At 53.3% G+C, this 20144-nt stretch overlaps 1 protein-coding gene across 2 annotated transcripts in view; it reads right to left on the reverse strand.

Annotated features, from left to right (window-relative positions):
- TBC1D16 (TBC1 domain family member 16) overlaps positions 1 to 16978 on the reverse strand; it is a 62431-nt gene extending 45453 nt beyond the window's left edge. For both annotated transcript variants that reach the window (XM_059996559.1, XM_059996558.1), the window contains exons 1-2: positions 16790 to 16978; positions 13283 to 13880 (exon numbers count right to left, since the gene is read on the reverse strand). In XM_059996559.1, coding sequence (XP_059852542.1) covers positions 13283 to 13880; positions 16790 to 16967 — 776 coding nt within the window. In that variant the 5' untranslated portion in view covers positions 16968 to 16978. The remainder of the gene's footprint in view (positions 1 to 13282; positions 13881 to 16789) is intronic.
- Between the last annotated feature and the right edge of the window lie 3166 nt (positions 16979 to 20144).

Consider the following 20144-nt stretch of genomic DNA (forward strand, 5'->3'; position numbering starts at 1 on the left):
CAGCGCCCCACGTCCACGCCCGGCCGGAGAGCAGGCTTCTCTGCACGTCAGCCCCGTGGACCCGACAAAGACGGCTCTCTGCAGCCCCTCATGCTCTGCGGGGCACACAATGTGTCCTTTCACCCCAGGTGGGTCTGGTGGAGCGTGGCGACCTCCCTGGGGGGTACCCGGCCGGGCAGCTGGCCCGACACTTCCCTGCTCGTGGTTTGGAAGCTCGAGGCACTGTCACTTTCAACTACCGTCAGGGGAACTTCTGAGACCTGACATCCATGTTGGTCACGTCAGTTTCACCCTGAAGGTGAAAGCCTATAAGCCGGTGCCTGTCCACCCTCTCCCAAAAGGGGGGGGGGCCGTGACCCCAATGAAATCGTGGCTGCTGTGACCGTGCTCACGCGGAGCACCGGGGAGCGTGCAGGGAGCCCGCTGTCACTCGACACTCTTCCCGGCAGCCCGGCAGCCTGCCAGGCTTGGAGAGAGACCGTAGCTACCAAAAATAATCCTCCCAGTGTTTAAATATTTACAGAAGCAAGACAGATCCTGATGCCTTTACCATCTACAGGGTCCGGCCCTAACCGCCAGCCCTGGGGCTCCTGGGAGAGGCCAAATCCACCCCCACCCCACCCCACCCCACCCCCGCCCCCTTTGCTGGGTCCCGGGTCTCCTCCCTCTCCCTTCCAGATGTGTGCGAATCTCCCTTTCTGTGACCCACGAGACAGCCTCCCTCTCTCCTTCCAGAACATTTCCACTTCTGACTTCTTACTCCCATATTACCTCGACCCTGGCAGGCACCTCCTTCCTATAGGCCTTTGGGGCCCCAAAACCCCTCCTCAGGAAAGGCCTCCTTCTCTAGAGGGTCTGCATCCCATCTTGGAAACCATCAAATAAAATGTAACAGAAGAGGCACGTGCTATCCAAGCCTGCAGGCTGGTCTCCATGCTCCTCCTGGGAACCTCCAGGGCACTTAGGGGCCTTGCCCGTGATGGTCTTGTGGGCATGGATGGTCACTGTCCCACTGTGTGGGACAAAAGGCGGGGCAGTGAGGATGGAGACTTGCCAGGGCACAGGGCTGGGCAGAGCTGGGAGGTGATCAGGGGCTCGGCTCCAGGGTGGCCACACTTAAGGACCATCTGTGTCACTGCCTGCCGCTAAGGAAGGTCGGGAATTTGCTCAAGGCCACCTGCTGGCACCAGAGTCCAGGCCTGCTTCCTCCAGCCCATGACTTTCAAAGGGCAGGCGGTTTGCAATGACCAGTGTGGCCGGGCTTCAGCTGTCAGATCGTCAGGGAAACGATACTCTCAGGTTCCCCAAACAGATTCCCTGAAGCAAGGAAGCACATTCTGGATATGGTGGAGGGGCCACCAGGAGCCCTTTCTCCCTGGCACATCACAGGCATTTAGGGAACACTGGTTGAATTGAAAGGAAAATCCAAGTAAAAATGCCTTGTTTACTCTGCTGGGAATGAACGTTAAGGCAAACAGTACAGGATACAGGAACGTTCTGATCAAAAGACAAAGGTCATTTGCCACCCCCTCTCGCTTTTAGGGAGGATTTCATCAGGTATTGGGTTACACTGCAACAGCCAAGCGGGAGTCCCGAAAGGCAGAGCTCGGGCTCCCCGTCTCACCTGGGAGGAACTGTCACGTCATTGCTCTGTGGCCTCATGCTCAGAGCTCTCAGAAGCTCAGGTGGGCCCCGGGCCCTGCAGAGTCCCTGCCAGGGCTGCTGATGCAAGAGCAAGGGCCTCCAGGGCCTCTAGCTTCCTGCTCCCGAGTGGGGCTCTGTGCAGTCAGAGCAACATAGCCCGCAGAGAGCATCCCCACCACCCCCTGCAACAAATCATCGAGGGCTGCATCAGGTACCTCCAGAGAGGCTGTCGTGGTTTGTGAGCTGAGGGGGAAAGGCCGACAACAGTTTCATTTCCTGTCCTTCGACAGCCATCCTGCAGTGGGGATGCCAATTCCCTGGGGAGCACAGCCTCTCCCAGAGGCTGAACTTCCTTCTTTTCACTTCAGGAGGGTTGATGCACCTGTTTCCTCCCTGTCCTGACAGCTTTCATAGAAAGAGGCCAGCTTTCTAAAGAGCTGATGGTCCTTGCGGGGGCGGGGGGGGGGGGCAGTAGACAATAGCATGATTTCAAGAAGATCCACCCATGCAAGGGCTCCACCATGCATCTCTTTGGAATCTTACTTCGTTGGGTGACACACTTGGCTGGTGACTTTCAGAATCCCTGCTCCAAGCCAGGGAGGGGTCAGGGCTACAGAACCTTCCCCACAACAAGCAGGAGCAACAGAATGCTCTCCAGACCTCCTCCTAGAAGCCACACAGCCATCAAGGAAAAAGGAAGAGGGCTGGCCAGAGAACATTTAAAAAAATAAAAACAAAAACAAAACAAAAGCAGGACGCCAACCAATAGAGACTAGAGCTGGCCGACTCGGTGGCCCTGTGCCATACATGGCATCAAGCACTTGAAATGTGGCGAATTAAAACTGAGATGTGCTCTAGGGTTAAAGCTTGCATGGGATTCCCAAGACTAAGTACAAAGATAGACAATATTAAACATCTCTCATCAACTTTTAATATTGATCGCATGGTAATATTTTGCATATACTGGGTAATTATTAAAATTAATTTGACATGTCTCTTTTTTACTTATTAAAATGGGGCTATTAGACCTACACAAATATGCCCAACTGACTTTTGGCAAAAGTGCAAAAGCAGTTCCATGGGGGAGGGTTGGCCTTCTCAGTGGTCCTGGGGCAGCCAAACACCCCCAGGCCCTGAGCCTCACTCCTTCCGCTGAAATGAACTCAAAATGGGTCATGGACTTACATGTAAAATGTAAAACTATAAAATTTTTAGGAAAATAACAGGAGAGCATCTTTGGGATTCAGGACTAGGCCAGGAGTTCTTAGACCTGACACCAAAAGCAAGATCCATAAGAAAAAAACCTGATAAATTGGGTGTCATCAGAATTAAAATATTTTGCTCTGTGGAAGAACCTGCTGGGAGGATGAAAAGATAACTACAGACTGGGAGAAATACTTGCACATCACGTATCTAACAAAGGACTAGTATCCAGAAAATATAAAGAACTCTCAAAAATGTAACAGTTAAAAAAAACGGTTAGAATATAGGCAAAACACATGAAGAAACATTTCACCAAAGAGGATAAACAGATGGCAAAGAAACACATGAAAAGATGCTCAACATCACTAACCATTAGGGAAATGCAAATTAAAACCACAATGAGATACCACTACACGCATATCAAAATGGCCAAACAATAAAATAGTGACCACACCAAACGCTGGTGAGGGTGTGGAGAAACTGTACCATTCACATACTGCTGGTAAAAATGTAAGACGGCACAGCTACTCTGGAAAACAGTTTGGGCGATTTCTTTTAAAATGAAACATGCAACTACCATACATACGACCCAGCAATTGCACCCCTGGGAATTTCTCCCGGAGAAATACTCACAACAGCTTTATTCATAAATGCCCCAAACTGGAAACAACCCATCAATGAGCTTCCTTCAAAGGGCAGACAGTTAAACAAACTGACCTGTGTACACCATGGAGTACGACTCAGCAATACCAAGGAAAGAACTACGGATGCATATGATGGCTTGGATGGGGCTCAAGGGCATTATGCTGAGTAAAAAAGGCCCATATCAAGGTTAGAGAGAGTGTGATTCCATTTATATGAAAGTCTTCAGAGACAAAGAATAGAGTAGTGGCTGTGACTATGAGGGGAGTGTATGGGAGCCGAGTGATGATGGAACTGTTCTGTACCTTGATTGTGGTGGTGGTTACACAAAGCTACACACGGGATACAACTGCACAGGAATCTACACACATGTACACACAAATGGGTGCTTGAAAGACCAGCCAGATCTGTGAGTTGTACCCGCCTCCATTTCCTGGTCTGGAACATGTACTATGGTTTTACACAGGATGCTACCATCAGGGGAGGTTGGATGAAGGATGCATGGGACCTCCCTGTACATTTTTTGCAACTTCCTGCGACTCTACAGTTATTTCAAAATAGAGTTTTTAAAAACAAGACTACTATAAAATTTAAAATTTTATGTGGCTCACACTACATTTTTACTGGACAGTGTTGGTTTAGACCCGGCGTCAGCACCTAATGGCCCGCTGTCTGTCTTTGTACAACCCATGAACTAAGAATATTTTTTAATAGACTTTATTTTGTAGAGCAGTTTTAGGTTTACAGAGAAGTTGAGCAGAAGGTACAAAGAGTTCCTAGATACTCCACCACTCACACACGGCCTTTCCCCTATTAATAACATTTTACATTAGCGTGGTACATTTGTTATGATTGATGAACCAATATCAATACATTATTATTAATATCTAAAGCCCATAGTTTATGTTATGGTTCACTCTTGGTGTTGTACATTCTATGGGTGTTAACAAATGCATAGGGACATGTATCATCATTACAGTGTCATCCAGAATAGTTTCACTGCCCTAAAAATCCTCCGTATGCTCTATTCAACCCTCCCTCTCCTCTAATCCCTGGCAACAACAGATCTTTGTTTTACTGTCTCCATAGCTTTGACTTTTCCAGAAAGTCATATAGTTGGAATCACACAGTCTGTAGCCTTTTCAGATTGGCTTCTCTCACTTAGCAACATGCATTTAAGTTTCCTCCATGTCTTTTCCTGTCTTGATAGCTCATTTCTTTTTAGCACCAAATAGAATTCTCTTGTCTAGATGGACCAGTTTATTTCTCCATTCACCTACTGAAGAACGAACATCTCAGTGGCTTCCAAGTTTGGCATTTATGACGGAACCTGCTACAAACATCCGTGTGCAGGTTTTTAATTGAAGAATGGGTTTGAACATTTTTAAATGTTGAAAAAGGCAAAAGGAGGGAAGTATTTCATGACACATGAAAATTATATGAAATTCAAAGAGTCCATAAATCAAGTTTTATTGGAACCCAGCCACGCCCAACTACTTTCATATTGCTAGTGGCTGCTTTCTCTCTATGGGCAGAGTTAAGAAGATACACAGAGGCCTGTACAGTTCAAAAAGCTGAAAATACGCACTACATGGCCCTTTACAGAAAAGATCTGCTGACCCCTGAGATGCACAATTACAATCCCCAACTTTGAAAGGCCAGAGAGAAGCAAACCAAAATGATAATAGCAATGCCGAAAGGATTGATGACCGTAAATATTTTTTTTATGCCTTTCCTCCCAAATTTCTAAAATAGACGTATATTACTTTTGTCACTTTTAAAGTAGATTTCCACAGCATCTTTGCTCGGGCCCCACAAGCCTCTCAGGGGGGCTCCTGAACAGACCCAGAGGGCTGCCAGGGCTGGGCCAGGAGGGGCGATTGATATGCCAAGTGATGACGGAAACAGGGGCTTCACAGGGCCCGACTTTGTTTTGCTGTTTTGCTTTTTTAACTTCAGAGCTGGTACCTCAGCTAGGAGCCTTCGTTCTGTGACCCTGTGCCTCAAGCTTCTCTACAACAGGAGAAGAACAGCCCTGACCACAGGCATTGTTTTAAGGGTTAAATGGTCAGTACCCACAAAGCATGTGCTGGGTTGAATAGTGTCCCCCAAATTCACATCCACCTGGAACCTCCTAATATGAACCTATTTGGCAACAAGGTCTTTACAGATATAATTAGTTAAAGATCCCAAGATGAGATCATCCTGCATTGAGAGTGGGCCCTAAATCCAAGGACTGGTGCCCTTACAAGAAGAGAAGCCACATGACGATGGAGGCAGAGATTGGAGGGACGCAGCCATGAGGAATGGCTGGAGAACCAGGAGCTGGCAGAGGCAGGATGGATCCTCCCTGGAGCTTCAGAGGGAGCAAGGCCCTTCAGACACCTTGATTTCAGACTTCTGGCCTCCAGAACTGTGAGAATCCCTCTCTGTTTTTCTAAGCTGCCCGGTTTGTGGTCCTTCTTTATGGCGGCCCCAGGAAACTAACACAAAGCACTTAATATCTGGCTGGCACACTGGTAGGTGCCATAAAAGTGCCACTTTTATTTTATCATCATCATACCATTTGCCTACTCTGTGCTAAACCTTTTCGAAGTGCTTTCGCCTATCGCCTCTCTTTGGCTTCACGATGGACCCATTTCACAGATGAGGAAACGGAGGCTCAGAGAGATTAAACACCTCGCCAAGCTCATGCCCCAGGGATCACGCAGGACTTGGTTCACATCTGACTGCAGATCTTGCCCAGCCCAGCTGGCCTGCCCCTTCCCTCCCAGGACAGTGTGTCTGAGCCAACAGCTGCCCTAAGTCTCACACCAAGGGACTGGGCACTGTCGAGACCCAGCCCGAATTCCCTGGCAGCCCCTCCAAGCTCCTGGAGGCAGTGGCAGCAGCCCATCAATGCGTTTCTAGAGCTGCGGGGCAGACAGTGAAGGGCCATTCTCCTCCCCAGGCAGTGCCTGGCTTCCCTGCCTAGCAGTGAGGCTCCCAGGCAGGTCCAAGGGCTCAGTCCTGCCTGCTGCCCTTCTCGGAGCGGCTTCCTTTGGGCCACTGCTACCAGCCATCCCCAGGCACAGAGATGGGGAGTGACGGGTGACTGCCACCTTGGCTGGGGGGGCTTGGAACAGGCGGGCGGCGGGTGTGGAGGGAGAGATGCCGGCACAGAGCCTGCTGAGTGCTACAGAAACATAAGACAAGATTAGTCTTAACGACGCACAGAACAGATTGCAGGGTGTCGGGAGATGGGATGTTTTAAAGAAATAAATCTCAGCTCCCGGTTACAGAAGCACAAACAAACCCAAACAACAGATCTTTGGAAGCTGCCAGCTTCCTGGCTGCCAGGCTGCTGCTGGGGGCCCCGAAGGGGTGAGGGTGCGTGTTCCAGGAGCATCCTCAGGGCATCCGGGGACCTGGGCTAACCCAATACTGAGTTAGCTCAGAGATATCTTCCTGACATTTGGGGGGTAGGGGGGTGCACCCCCCCAGCACCTGGCCATCCTATGTCTCACCAACTCTTGGCCATTCCACCTCCTAAATCTCTCTGGAACCCACACCCATCCCTCAGCATTCCGTCCCACAGCTCCTCTCCGACCATCACCCTCCCTTCCCGGGCGGCAGCAGCCCCAGGACCTTCCGTCACCCCTTCCCCAGTCCCACTGCTGCTGGAATGGCCTCCAAGGACATCCACTGGTCTAGCCACTGGCCGTTCCCTGTTGCTCCCCCCTTTCATCTTTTCAGGGTCCCATCCTTCTGGCCCCTCCCCTCTTCTCAGCCTCCCATCCCAGAGGTGGGAGAGGGTTCTTATTTGCTTTAGCTACTATGGGTGGGAAGGGGTGAAAAGCGTCCCCCTCATTTATATCACCGTCCCCCCACCCCGTCTCCAGGAGTGAGCGGTTCTGGATGAACCTCTCACTCCTGCAGGCTTGTCTGCCTCCCCTGAGATGGTTGGACAGAAAAGGAATGGGGCAAGGCTATTTATGAAAACCGTCCAAAGCAGCTAAGAATCTCATGGCATCACACAACCTGCCCCTAACCAGGCTTTGGGTGACCCAGAATGCCACCCTCTGGGTCCCTCCTGGCAGCCCCCCATCAAGGATACTCAGCGCTTGGACCTGGCCCACCAAGCTCATCGGCTCCAGGTCCTTCTCAGAGGCTGGATTCTCCCCAGAGCAGGGTAGGAGGAGCAGGGCCTGTTATACCAATGACAACGAGAAGGTATGAATAATTCAGCCTTTACGGCTGATACTCTGGTGTCACAGAGCCTTTTCCTCCTAAAGGCAAAAAGCACTTAAGCTGCCATTTATTTCAGCCTGGCTCCCTCTGCGGGGTGGGCGCCGTCATCTGTTGTCACCGTCCCTCCTCACTGGCTTCTGCTTGTGACCCCTCCTGTCATCCACCCCCTAGTAAGCCAGCCCCTCCGTGGGTGGGGGGGAACACCTGTTCAGTTTTCTGGTCTTTTCCCCCTTTTCCCTTGACAGAGCATTTTGAGGGGCTACTCTTTGCCAGGAGTGTGACTACTCCCTCCACCCCCCTCACAAGCACTGTTTCATCTGGACCTGCACTGTCCAACACAAAGCCCTCGCCGCCTGTGGCTATTGAACTTTAAATTCAGTGAAGATGAATAAATTAAAAATCCAGTTGCTCAGTTGCCAGAGACACATTTCCAGGGTTTCATAGCTGCATGTGGCCAGCAGCTACCACACGGGACAGCGTTCATCACCACGGAAAGTTCTATAGGACGGTACTGGCCCAAGTGACAGGTAAGTCTCACGGAAAAGCAACAGCACAAGGCGGCATATGTTAAACGCCACACAAATGAGACGCCCGGGGAAAGCAGCCCGGGGAAAGCAGCAGGAGCTCTGTAGAGCGAGCAGGGGTCACGGAGGAGACCGCAGTCTGGCTGGGGTTTCAGCAGGGGAGGGGAGAACATTCCAGTTGGAGGGAGGCTGGGGAAGGGTGAGCCTGCTGGGGCCGGCTGGCCAAAACACCGCGTGCGTGGGAAAAGAGGAGAGGACAGGAGGTCAGGAGGCAGGTGAGCATCGGAGCAAGACCCCAAGGGCAGGCAGCCCGCGGCCCCCTGGGGCTGTACCCGGCTCTCCTGGACCCACATCTGGGCTGGCTGAACCACTGCCCCAATGAAGCCACGGCGAGAGTCCCTGCGTGGCAAGGCCACCCAGCTCGTTCTGTAACCTGAACGCCACCCTTCACTCGGGATGGCCGCCCCAAGAACACACACCAAGAATGACAAAGGAGGGGATGAGAGAGGGGAAACACAGCACGCATTTACCCTGGGGGTGGGGGCACCGATGACAACTCTGGAGACGAGGGTGGCAGACCATCAGCATCAGCTTCATGGGAAGGACCTCACAGGGTCTTAGCAGGTCTTCTCATTAACAAGCATGCAAGGGACTTCCTTGGCAGACCAGCGGTTAAGACTCTGCTCCCACTGCAGGGGGCACGGGTTCCATCCCTGGTCGGGGAACTAAGATCCCGCAGGCTGTGTGGCACGGCCAAAACAACCCCAAAGAACAAAAATAAAAAAACAAGCATGCAAGACAGTGGACAAGGGTGAGCCAGTCTAAGCTGTGTGTGGGTTCATGATTAATATAACCACACTGTAACATTTTTGAAACATGAGAAAAGAAAAAAATTACTCATAACCACGCTATCCTAACAATTGGCACAGCTTCCTCTCAACCTGTGCTGTCCAATAGAGTGGCCACATGTGCCACTTAAATTTATCTCAATCAATATCACATAAAATTAAAAATTCAGTGTGTCAGTCACACTAGCCACCTTTCAAGTGTTCCCTAGCTGAGGAAGCCAGTGGTGCTATCTCGAAGGCACAGATCTGGAAAGTTCTAGTGGGCAGCACTGCTTGGCCCACCTCATTCATGCATCAGGCCTTTCCATAGATTTCAATCAAAATGTGCACATCATTTGCTACCTGCTTTGTTTGTGATGCACTATAAATTTCCATGCTGCAGCACAGCCTTTACAAATACACATTCTTCTGTCTGGCAGTACCGAGGTTCTGAACATTTTGGAAAGTCAGAGGGTGCCCCCTCCTCAGGAAAATGCACACCCATGAGCACACATACAGGAAGTGGTGTAAGACTTCAGGGGGCTCATGGACCCCCATTAAAAATCCCTTGACCTGGAAGATAAACTGTAATGGATGGGTCTCCTTCTCTAGCTTCTTCCCCTTTTTCCTCCATTGTAAAGAATAGCATGATGAACATCTTCATGCAAATGTGCTTTATTTCTGTAGTTTAGATTATTTCTTAGGACGAGTTCCGGAAGAGACCTTTTGATTTAGGGAGTGGAGCTGTGTTTCAGCTCATACATATCGCCACACACTTCCCCAAGGGGGAGCAATTGACACGCCACACGGGGGTCCACATGCGGGTCCTGTTATATGACACCCTCATCCAACTGGCCCTTGAGACTGGGTACCTCTCAGGACAGGAGCGAATGACGGGATGGCCACTTATCTTGTCGGTGGTCATCCTCACCTTCATCTCAATCCAAAGCCTTGATTTCTGACACTGTGGAAGGTATGGGGCTGAGAGCCACAGACCCTAAACCCTGCCTGTATAACTCAGATCTCCATGGAAGGAGGGTCCATGATGACAAGTCAGCAGCACATCTCTCCTTGTCCACCCATTTCCCAATAGTCCTTGGACACTCATATAGTCAAGGATTTCCAGCCATCACTGTGCTGGGGCTGGTGGGGTGGCTATGGCAGGTGGCCTTGCCGTCTAGGGATGAGGCTGTGCCGGGCTATACCCCGCAGGTAGGTAGCACACGAATGGACACTGCCTTTCTAACGACTCAGCCCTTCTGTGAACTACCAGCCACATAACAAAATGTTTAGGGGACTCTCGGATGGGGGCTGCTTCCCCCTCCTCGCCCATCCCCAGCCTCAGGCTCAGCCTCCATGTGTAGTTCTTCAGTTCTGCCACCAGAGGGATCCCATGAGCCAGCCTTCCTGCTCCCCTCCCAGGGAGCCAATTCCCAGTTAAATTAGGAGCCTGTGCTCCAGGAGCCGCATTCAAGTCCTCAAAGACAAGCTCCCTGAGGGGTGTCTGGTCCAGCAGATGCCAGCGCTCCAGGACCTCGACCCAGATTCCCTCTGCCTGAGGCACAAAGCCCACATCTCTCTCCCCGTGCTCCCCACCCCAGCAGCGGTTCTCATACCTGGCAGCACTTTGGAAACCCCTTGGGAGGTCAAACACTGCCCAGGCCCGGGCCCCATCCCAGACATTCTGGTTCAATCAGTTTGTGTGTGGCCTGGGCATCAGGAGCCTTCAAAGCTGCCTGGGGCATTCTCATTTTTTGCTGGGCTGGGAAGCCTTGCTCTATAGCTCCCAGTACTACTGACCATTTAGTCCCAATTTCCAGGCCCATCACAGGGCAGGAGCTGTGGGAGGGAGGGAGTGGAGGAACACCAGCTTTGCTTCCAGGTCTCAGATGCGGTGGGGAGACAAAACTGCAACTCAGCTCCGAGAGCAAAGAAGCAAGTAAACATGAACTGCAGGGACCGCCTGGCAGGAAATGTAGATTCCAGGGCCCACCCAGCCCCTTTTGAAATCACATCTGTTTTTTTTTTAAGCTCCCAGCAACCTGTCAAGCACGGCTGGGTCAGGAACCAGGGTGCCTCCATGTGATACCTCTCACATTCCGTCTCAAAGACAGGCTGTTTCCACATCAGCCCCTGACTGAAGCACACGCTCCCAGGAGGCAGGGAGGGACCTCACTCATGGCCATCCTGCCCCAGCCCAAAGCCTTGGCTGAATTGGACTGATTGGGCCAGAAAAGCAAGCAATATGGTATTGTTGGAGCTCCACGGTGAGGGAGGGAGCTCCCTCACAACACTAGTCTTCTGAGCACATCTTGCAGCTCTAAGCAGAAACATGACCCCTAAATTAAACTGGGTGGAGCAGGGATCTGGAAGGTAAAAGTAGGGTTCCCAAAGTATGACCACAGAAAGGGCTCATGGTGGGGCAGCCAAACTTTCACGCCTGACAGACGCCACCCAGCTTTAGCTCAGGAGTCTGCACGCGATACAGAATAATGCTTCCCAATCCAACTGGAGGTGGAAATTGTTGGGAATATTAGCCAGACACACAAACGGAGTGCTGACACACTAGGATGGACCTTAAGGAAGGAGCCAGACACAAAAGGACACAAGTTGCATGACACCATTGAGGTGAAATGTCCAGAACAGGCAAATCCACAGAGACAGAAAGTGGCTGAGGGAGGGGCACGGGGAGTGACTGCTAGTGTGGCACCACCAGGGGGAGTGCTGACAGAGCCCCACTGGCGGCAGGGCCCAGGCGTGGCTTTGAGTTATGTTCTCAGCCTGGTTTCCTGGTGGGAAACAGCACACGGCTCAGGGAACCTCATGGGGCACTGGAGTCCTCGGCTACAGCCGACTGCTCCCCTTACATGCACCCTCCAGTACTCGAGATGGATGTTATCAGTTTACCCTTGGGCTCTAATGGACCACATCCTACTGAGGGGAAGAAAACAGGAATGAATCCATCTCAAATTCCTTCCCGCTGAAGCCAGCAAAGCATTCTGCATTCCTCCGCCCTACTCCTTTTCTCCTGGGATTACATCAGTTCATGTGACCTTATGTGCGCGAGGTCTGGTGTAGACCCGGCAGGGTTCGAATCTCACTCGGCTCCTAAATTAGTTGGGTGACCTCTGAGCCTCGCTTTCCTCTTCTATACACAGGGGGCGACGTTAGCACCTACCTCACAGGGTTTGGGAGGGACGGTTGGGAGCATGGAAAGAATGAACCCATGGCACACATGCCCAGTGCCCAGGCAAAGCTCAGACCATTCACACGTCTCACATGCCCATCTCATCTCATGAGCTCAACAATTGTGTGCTGACTGTCTGATTATGTCAGCACTTACTATCATCACCATTGCTAGCCTAGAAATCTAATGAGAACAAGGACCACGGCCGAGCATGAGAAGGGGCGGCAGAAGTCCCACACCGGCCCATGCCAGGCCTGCCCCGGCTGCTCCGGGTTCATGAGCCTTGTGCACACCTACCTCTGGGAGGCCCTGAGGCCCCCTAACGACGCTGTGTGGTGGCCGCCACGAGACTTCAACAACCCTCCCCAGTCAGGCAGGGGGCAGGTCTCACTGCTGCCCGCCCTGGTCCCTGCCTGTGTGGCCGGTGAGCCCACCAGTGTGCCCAGGCATCTGGTTCCCCTGGGCTCTGGGGCTGTACGGTAAACGCTGCCAACTTCCCCCTGGGGTTGTGTTCCAGCCTCTTACAGCTTGAGGGTGTGAGAAGTAGAAAGGCTACGGACGCCTCTGGAGGGCCGGGCCGCGTGCCTGGCTTGGCCCCAGGCAGAGCACAGAGCCTGGCTGGGGACCAGGCCTCCCCCACAAGCCTTCGGCCACCACCCAGGCCTCCCTGAGTTTGCCTGGGGGTTGGGGGATGACCAACCATCTCCTCCAGAGATGAGCACAAAAGACACCTGGACTCCTGGGGCCTGGCACCAGGGGGGTTAGACTGGGTTATGGGGCCAGTCAGACCTGGCAGGGAATGTTTAGTCCTAGGGAAGGGGAGAGAAGGAGGGAACCCCCAGCCCCCCTCCCCCGGACTGTGCGTCCATCACAATCCTCAGGGTGGCGTGAAGTGAGGGGACAGGCTGCGGAGGCTCTGGTGCCTGCGGGATGGGATGCGGGCATCCTCAGCGCTCAGTGAGCAGAGCCGGGACAAATGCCGCTGCTCTTGGCTCCAGAGGGGCAGTGGGGAGTCAGGAACTCACCCGCTCTCGCTCTCCAGGAACACGGAGCTGCTGCTCTCTGCGAGGGCGGCGCTGATGGGCGAGAGGCAGAAGGGTGAAGAGAAGGCCTCTGAGTCCGAGTCGAAGGAGCTGGCCCTGCTCACGCCCTCGGCCGACAGCTCCAAGGAGCCCTCCTCCTCGCCCGCCTCGGGTCGCGGCTCCCGGCCCTCTTCCGTCCCGTCCTGCGAACTGACCGCCGACAAGATTCCCGAGTCACTGTGGGCTGGCTGAGAGGCCAGGAGGGAGCTGTCTGTCCCCAGGCCCAGGGCCAACTTCTCCCCGTCCTCGGGCGAAGGGCTGACACGCTCGGGGTCTCGCATGCTCTGGGCCACCACCAGGATGTCCTCATCTCTGGGGATTAGGGTGGGCCTGGGCTCCATGGGGGACGGCGGAGGGGGGGCCCCTGAGCTCTGGGTACGCCGGCCCCGAGGGCGGGGTGCCTTGCGCACGGGGGAGCTCTCGGGGGTGATGTAACGCAGCGCCTCCTCGTCCTGCTTCTGGATCCGGGAGTTGGGAACCCATGCGAGGATGAGGGTGGCCCCCAGCAGTTCATCCTTCTCCATGTACAAGCACAGGTAACCTAAGAGGGGTCAGAAGCACAGGCGGTTAGGGAGGCCATGCGCGAGGTGCCGCTGGCTGGTTTCTCGTAGGAGCCACACCTGGGGTAGTTAAACTGTGGGGCTGTGCAGACTAGCCAGGCTCCAGACACAGCCTGGCCCTAAGAAAACACACCTGAGGGATACAGTTGAGCTCAGGATGAATGGGCGCTGTGGGCATTTTCTAAGCACACACACTTAGCAGATCCAGTGGGCCCGGGGCCTCAAGCAGCAGCCCGTCCTGTGCTTTCCCTCCTCCTCTCGTTCAGAGCCCCACCCTGTCCACTGGCTGGGGGCTCCAGAGCTTCCCTGCCTCCATCAGCCTCCCGGTCCGGGCAAGCCCAGGGAACTGGGGGGAGCACAGGGACCCAGAAGCCCCACTGGCTTCACAGCCTCACCACAATCTTAGGACGGATACAGGCAGCAGATTTTATTGTTATGTCCCAAAAAGAATAAATCCAAGCTGAGTGGCACTGGGGCTTTTTCCAGTCGGCTGTGGCTTCTTAGCATTTCTTCCTTACCACTGTTTTGGAAGAAGGGGCCATCTCGATGTCATGCCCTGCACTGCTCACAAAAATGAGAAGAGCGATTCTCCAAGGCTGCTGGCAGTGCGTGGGTGGGCTCTTCGGGCCCCTGACCGCTCAGTCTGGGGTAAGGTGGCCTTTCCTCCTGCAGCACCTGCCATTTCGGGGTGTCCTAACTCCTGGGCCTGTTGCACCAGGTTCCCAGGCCTCCTGGTTTCTGTTCTGAGAAGCCCCTAGGGCAGGAGCTGGGGTCCCTTTCATGCCCCAGGGCTCTGGCTCAACCCAGAATCCTTAGCCTGGCTCCCATTTCCAAAAGAGGTGGGGGGAACTCCAGGGCTGTCAGCCAGTTATGCAGAAGGATAACGTTCGGGTGAGGCCAAGTGTCTTCACACCCGCAGATCACGTGGCTTTGGGTTGGGAAGGGAGCCTGAGACCTCTGGCCCCCTCTCCCTTGCCTCCCATCACAACAGGATGATACCAGAAGCCCTCCAAAGGCTCTGGCTATTTTTTTTGTTTTATGCCCAGAACACGTAACACCCTCAGACCCAGGCCTAGAACCTCTGCACCTGGCACCCCAAGTCCTCGGAGTTGGTCCCGTGGTCAAGCGTCCACAGGGTCAAGGTGACATGCCACCCAGAGCCTGCACCCCCTTCTAGAGCACACTCCAGGGACCAGGACCCTGAATCCCCTGCCCTCACAGTTCAGAGTCTGCTTCCAGGGCCTGCTCGGGGCTTCCCACCTGAGCTGTATGTGGGGGCTGTGGATGGGGCTGTGGTGTCACCAGGAGAACACCCGGGGCCCCTGTAGTGCAGGAAAGAGCTGGGGCTGGAAGCCGGCTTTCCTGCTTTGGAACCTGGAGGGTCTGGTGATTCTAAGTCTGCACCTAACTGTCCGGGTGACTGTAAAGATATGCTTATCAAGGCAGGAGGACAGAATACTTTCCAAAGAGTTCATTAGTATAATTTAAACTTGCCTTTTTTATTACTTTATTTATTCAGTACTTTGTTGACACATAATTTGCATGCATTAAAGTGCCCAGATCTGATTGTAATTCATAATTTTAAATGTATTGACATCTGATGTGGGACCTCTGTCTGGACTCAGGTGGGCTGCAGCCAGGCTGCAGGTGCACTGGGACTGGGGATACGGAAGCACCTTTCGGCAGCCTAGGGAGCCCACAGGATGAGCCCAGGGCTTGCCCTCACCCCACCTCCATCCCAGGCTGGCATTGGGGAGCACCTCTGAGCACCAGCCTCCTTGTCCGAGAGACAGGCCTGCCCAGGCTCCAGCCACTCTCATGAGGTTGTTGTGCAAATTACATAAGGCAATACATTTGTCTGTTGCAAGTCATTTGCGCAAATGACAAAGGACCACACAGACCTCTAGTATCACTAACCCATCTTTTTGATGCTTCCTCAGAGCAGCAGGGCTGAGGGACTCAGGTGTGAGTGCTGGGCTGCCATAACCAGGTCTAACACCCCCTGCCTCAGAACAGTCACAGTCAGTGACACTCCTGCAGAGAGAATCTGTGCCCACTCCCTTAGTGCACAAGGAAGCTTGCTGTTTTGGGGCTCAAAATACAACTGGAGCCCTGGAAAAAATGTAGTTTCTTTCTCTGTGGCTTCGCAAAAGATAGCAAAGTCACTGCCACTACAGGAAAAAGTTTCCCACTCCCGGAACTAAGGAGAGCCATGGGCTGGAGTGTCCTGGGAATGGCTCAGGGTAACTCCGGGCTCCCATGTGGAGGGTCAGGAAAGGACCCTCCTCCATCTCCATCCCTGCAGAGTCTAAGAATTTTCTTCCCCAATTTCAAAACAGAGGATTTAAGCACAGAGGGTGTGCAGGATCAAAGATTTCCACGTCCCCAGATTCCTAGGCCTGCTTCACGCCCCACTCAGTCCTCACCCCACACTCTGGACTGCAGGAAGGGACGAAACCACCAAGACTGTCCTGAGGGCCTCATTCCTGCACATGCTCAAGGGGGCCTGGCGGAAAGCCTCTCACTGGGCAGGTTGCCCCAGGATGCCCCGCTTCCCTCTGGTTTCCCTCCCCGCGCGCAGGGGGCTCCCTGCTCCCAGAAGCCCTGTAGTGCTCAGATGCCCTCTTCTACTTGCAAATTCAGGCTAATTCCCCTTAAACCGTCCTGCCTCCCCTTCATGAGTCAAAGGTCACTGGCCTGCTTCCCAGATGGGGAAATTAGGGCAAACGGGGAAGTGGCGCAGGAGCTGGCTAACTTTACAGAGATCAGCCAGCTCTCCCCAGGCCTGTGACTCCACAGCCCTCCCCTCCCAGGTCTGTGACCCCAAGCCTTCCTCTCCCAGCATGTGAGCCCAGGCCTGTCACCCCAGGCCTCCCCACTCTGAGCTCACCTGGGTGGTGCTCCCCGAGCCCCTGCAACCCTTCCGGCGGGTGCACGCAGACATTGTTCTTGGAGTAGATGATCTCCCCATCCAGGACGGAAGGGGGCCCACCGCTGCCACCGGGGGTGAGGGTCAAGAGGTCTGAGGCTTTGGAGGAGGCCCGGCGAAGGAGGCGGCCCAGAGACATTGCCGGGGGAGTGTTTCCATCCTCTGCACACTTGGGCCCAGGCGGGGCTCTTCCAGACCTGCCTGGGGGAGGAAGACAGAGAAAGGGCATGGCCAAGGTCATGAACTTGGACTGGGTATTCCTGGGGCAGCATCCTACCCCACACCAGTGGGCTGGAAACGGAAGCTGTGGAACCACAGAAGGGGTCCTGCTAGCACAAGGCCATGTGGAGGGTGAGCTGGGTTCTCAACGGTGGCGCTACGGACACTTGGGGCTGAGTCATTCTTGGTGGTGGCGGCTGTCCTGTCCATTGTAGGGTGTTTTGCAGCATCCCTGGCCTCCACCCACCAGATTCCACTAGCAACCCTTTCCACTATGACAACCAAAAATGTCTCCGGGCATTGCAAATGTCCCCAGGGGGCAAAATCACCCTGTTAGGAACTGGTCTAGGGAATTCCCTGGTGTCCAGTGGTTAGGACTTGGCGCATTCACTGCCACGGGCCCAGGTTCAATCCCAAGTCGGGGAATTCAGATCCCACAAGCCGCGCAGCACGGCCCAAAGAAAAAAAGAGAGAGAGAGAGAGAACTGGTCTAGAGGAATCTGTTCCCACAGCAGCAATTTCCAAACCTCCAGGACACAGAGTTCACCCCTGTGTCCCTTCCTTCCTGAGATTCTCAGCCATCTGCGGTGCTTCCCAGGGAACATCCTGGTTCTCCTTCATCCTTCCCACCTTTCCCAGCCTTCTCCACCCTCACTTGCCCCGTCTGTCCTCATCGTCCCAAAGCCCAGCCTGACATCCCAACACACGCTGGCTGCCCCAGCTGGGAAGGGGTCACAAGTGATAGGTGAAGGACCCAAGTTAACAGACAACTCATTCTTTAAAAAAATAAACTAGAAACCAAAGGATCGGATCCAGAATATATACAGAATTCCTAAAGACTCCCTGCAAAAAAAGGAGCAATATCCCAACAGAAAAAGCAGGCGATTCACAGAAGTGGAAACAGAAGGACTGAGAACATGAAATGAAAACCCAACACCCGACACACTGGCAAAAAGCAATTTTAATTCCAGCAAAAATGAAACAAAAGCCCAGGCAGCTATGTGAACCAACCAGACGTTACTGTCAATGGGGCTCATGACGGCCGCCCACCAAGCTGGGAGTAGGATGACCACAGGTATGATGTCGCCTGTGTCAATGAAGAGATGTGCGTAAAGCTATTTCCTGGTCAGAGATCATGGATGTCCGAGATTTCAGGCCATGCTGGGCAGGGTGCAGACCAGCCTTGTGGGGCGGGGTGGCTGGGTGGAAGCGTCACAGAGGGGCTGCAACTCAAGCTCTCAGAAAAACAAAGAAGACTTGAAGCCGGTATGATAAAATTATTGACTGGGAATGGACAGACCAAATGGAGTCTGTCCATATGATGGGATATTATTCAGCCTTAAGAAGGAGGGAAATTCTGACACCTGCTACAACATGGATGGACCTTGAGGACATGCTCAGTGGAACTAGCCTGTCACAGAAGGACAAATATTGTATGATTCCACTTATATGAGGTACCTGGGATAGTCAAACTGATAGAGACAGAGAATAGAAGGGTAGGTGCCTGGGGCTGGGCGGGGGCTGGGGAGTTAGTGTTTAATGGGGAGAGTTACTGTTTGGGAAGATGAAGAAGTTCTGGAAATGGATGGTGGTGATGGTTGCACAACAGTGTACCCGAATGTCCCTAATGCCACTGAACTGTGCAGATAAAAACGGTTAAGAGGGTAATTTTTATGTCATTTTTTTGTGGGTTTTTTTTAGTGGTCTTTCTTTCTCCTCTTTCCTTCTTTCTTTTCTTTCTTTCCTTTCTTTCTCTCTCTCTCTCCCCCTCCCTCCCTCCTCCCCCTCCCTCCATTTCTTTATTTTTGGCTGTGTCGGGTTTTAATTGCAGCACACGGGATCTTTTGTTGCAGTGTGCAGGCTTCTCTCTAGTTGTGGCGTGTGGGTTTTCTCTTTCTAGTTGTGGTGCGTGGGCTCCAGAGTGCATGGACTCTGTAGCTTGCAGCACGTGGGCTCTCTCGTTGAGTCATGCGAGCTCAGTAGTTGTGGCGCTCAGGCTGATTTGCCTCGAGGCATGTGAGATCTTAGTTCCCCAACCAGGGATTGGACCCAAGTCCCCTGCATTGGAAGACGGATTCTTAACCACTGTACCACCAGGGAAGTCCCTCGTTTTATTTTTTTTGGCCACGCGGCGCGGCTTGCGAGATCTTAGTTCCCCAACCAGGGATTGAACCCACGCCCTCGACAATGAGAGCATGGAGTCCTAACCACTGGACTGCCAGGGAATTCCCTATGTCATGTATGTTTTACCACAGTAAAACTTTTTTTCCTCTCACTGTTGTGGCCTGTCCCGTTGCGGAGCACAGGCTCCGGACGCGCAGGCTCAGCGGCCATGGCTCACGGACCTAGCCGCTCCGCGGCATGTGGGATCTTCCCGGACCGGGGCACGAACCCGTGTCCCCTGCATCGGCAGGCGGACTCTCAACCACTGCGCCACCAGGGAAGCCCAGTAAAACTTTTTTGAATAATCAACTGGAGGCGGTTCTCAGGCTAAATTATATTGTTCTTTGCACCCTCTACACTTTGTACATTTACCCTTAAATCCAGGGCTGATTTAGGATGTTCCCTAAATGGAGTTCTTTCTGTGTCCAGTGCTTGGATGGGTTCTTGGGGCAGAGGGCGGGGGCTGGGGGTCCAGCCGGCTCAGCAGGGTAGGGGTTGTCTCAGTGCTAATTTCCTTCAATGTCCTGGGACCAGGCAGCTCAATGCTGGATCCTCAGGCCCTTATGGCTCTCTGGGTGTCCCTCTGTGCCCCCTTGCTCTGATCTCCCATCTCTTTGCATATTTCCAGTTGCCTCCACGGCTACTAACTCTCCCAAACACAGCATCCTTCTAACAGTTCCCTGCAGGCCCAAGAGTCACCCTTCCCATTCCTGCGTCTTTACCCAGAAAAATCCATCACTCTCTTCTCTCTCATTGCTGAGGTTCCCAACGTCAGGATGACCTTGAAAATCACTAGCCCTGGAGACTCAGGCCCAGCTGGGGTCCTCACCTCCTCAGCCCTGAGCCACAGAAGCCCCTCCATTCTCGGCCATATCCAGGGCCCCAAATCCACCCCTTCTCAGGCATCCCTCATGCCTGAGACACCACTTTCAAT

The sequence above is a fragment of the Delphinus delphis genome, chromosome 19 (genome assembly GCF_949987515.2).
Source record: "Delphinus delphis chromosome 19, mDelDel1.2, whole genome shotgun sequence".
NCBI lineage: Eukaryota > Metazoa > Chordata > Mammalia > Artiodactyla > Delphinidae > Delphinus > Delphinus delphis.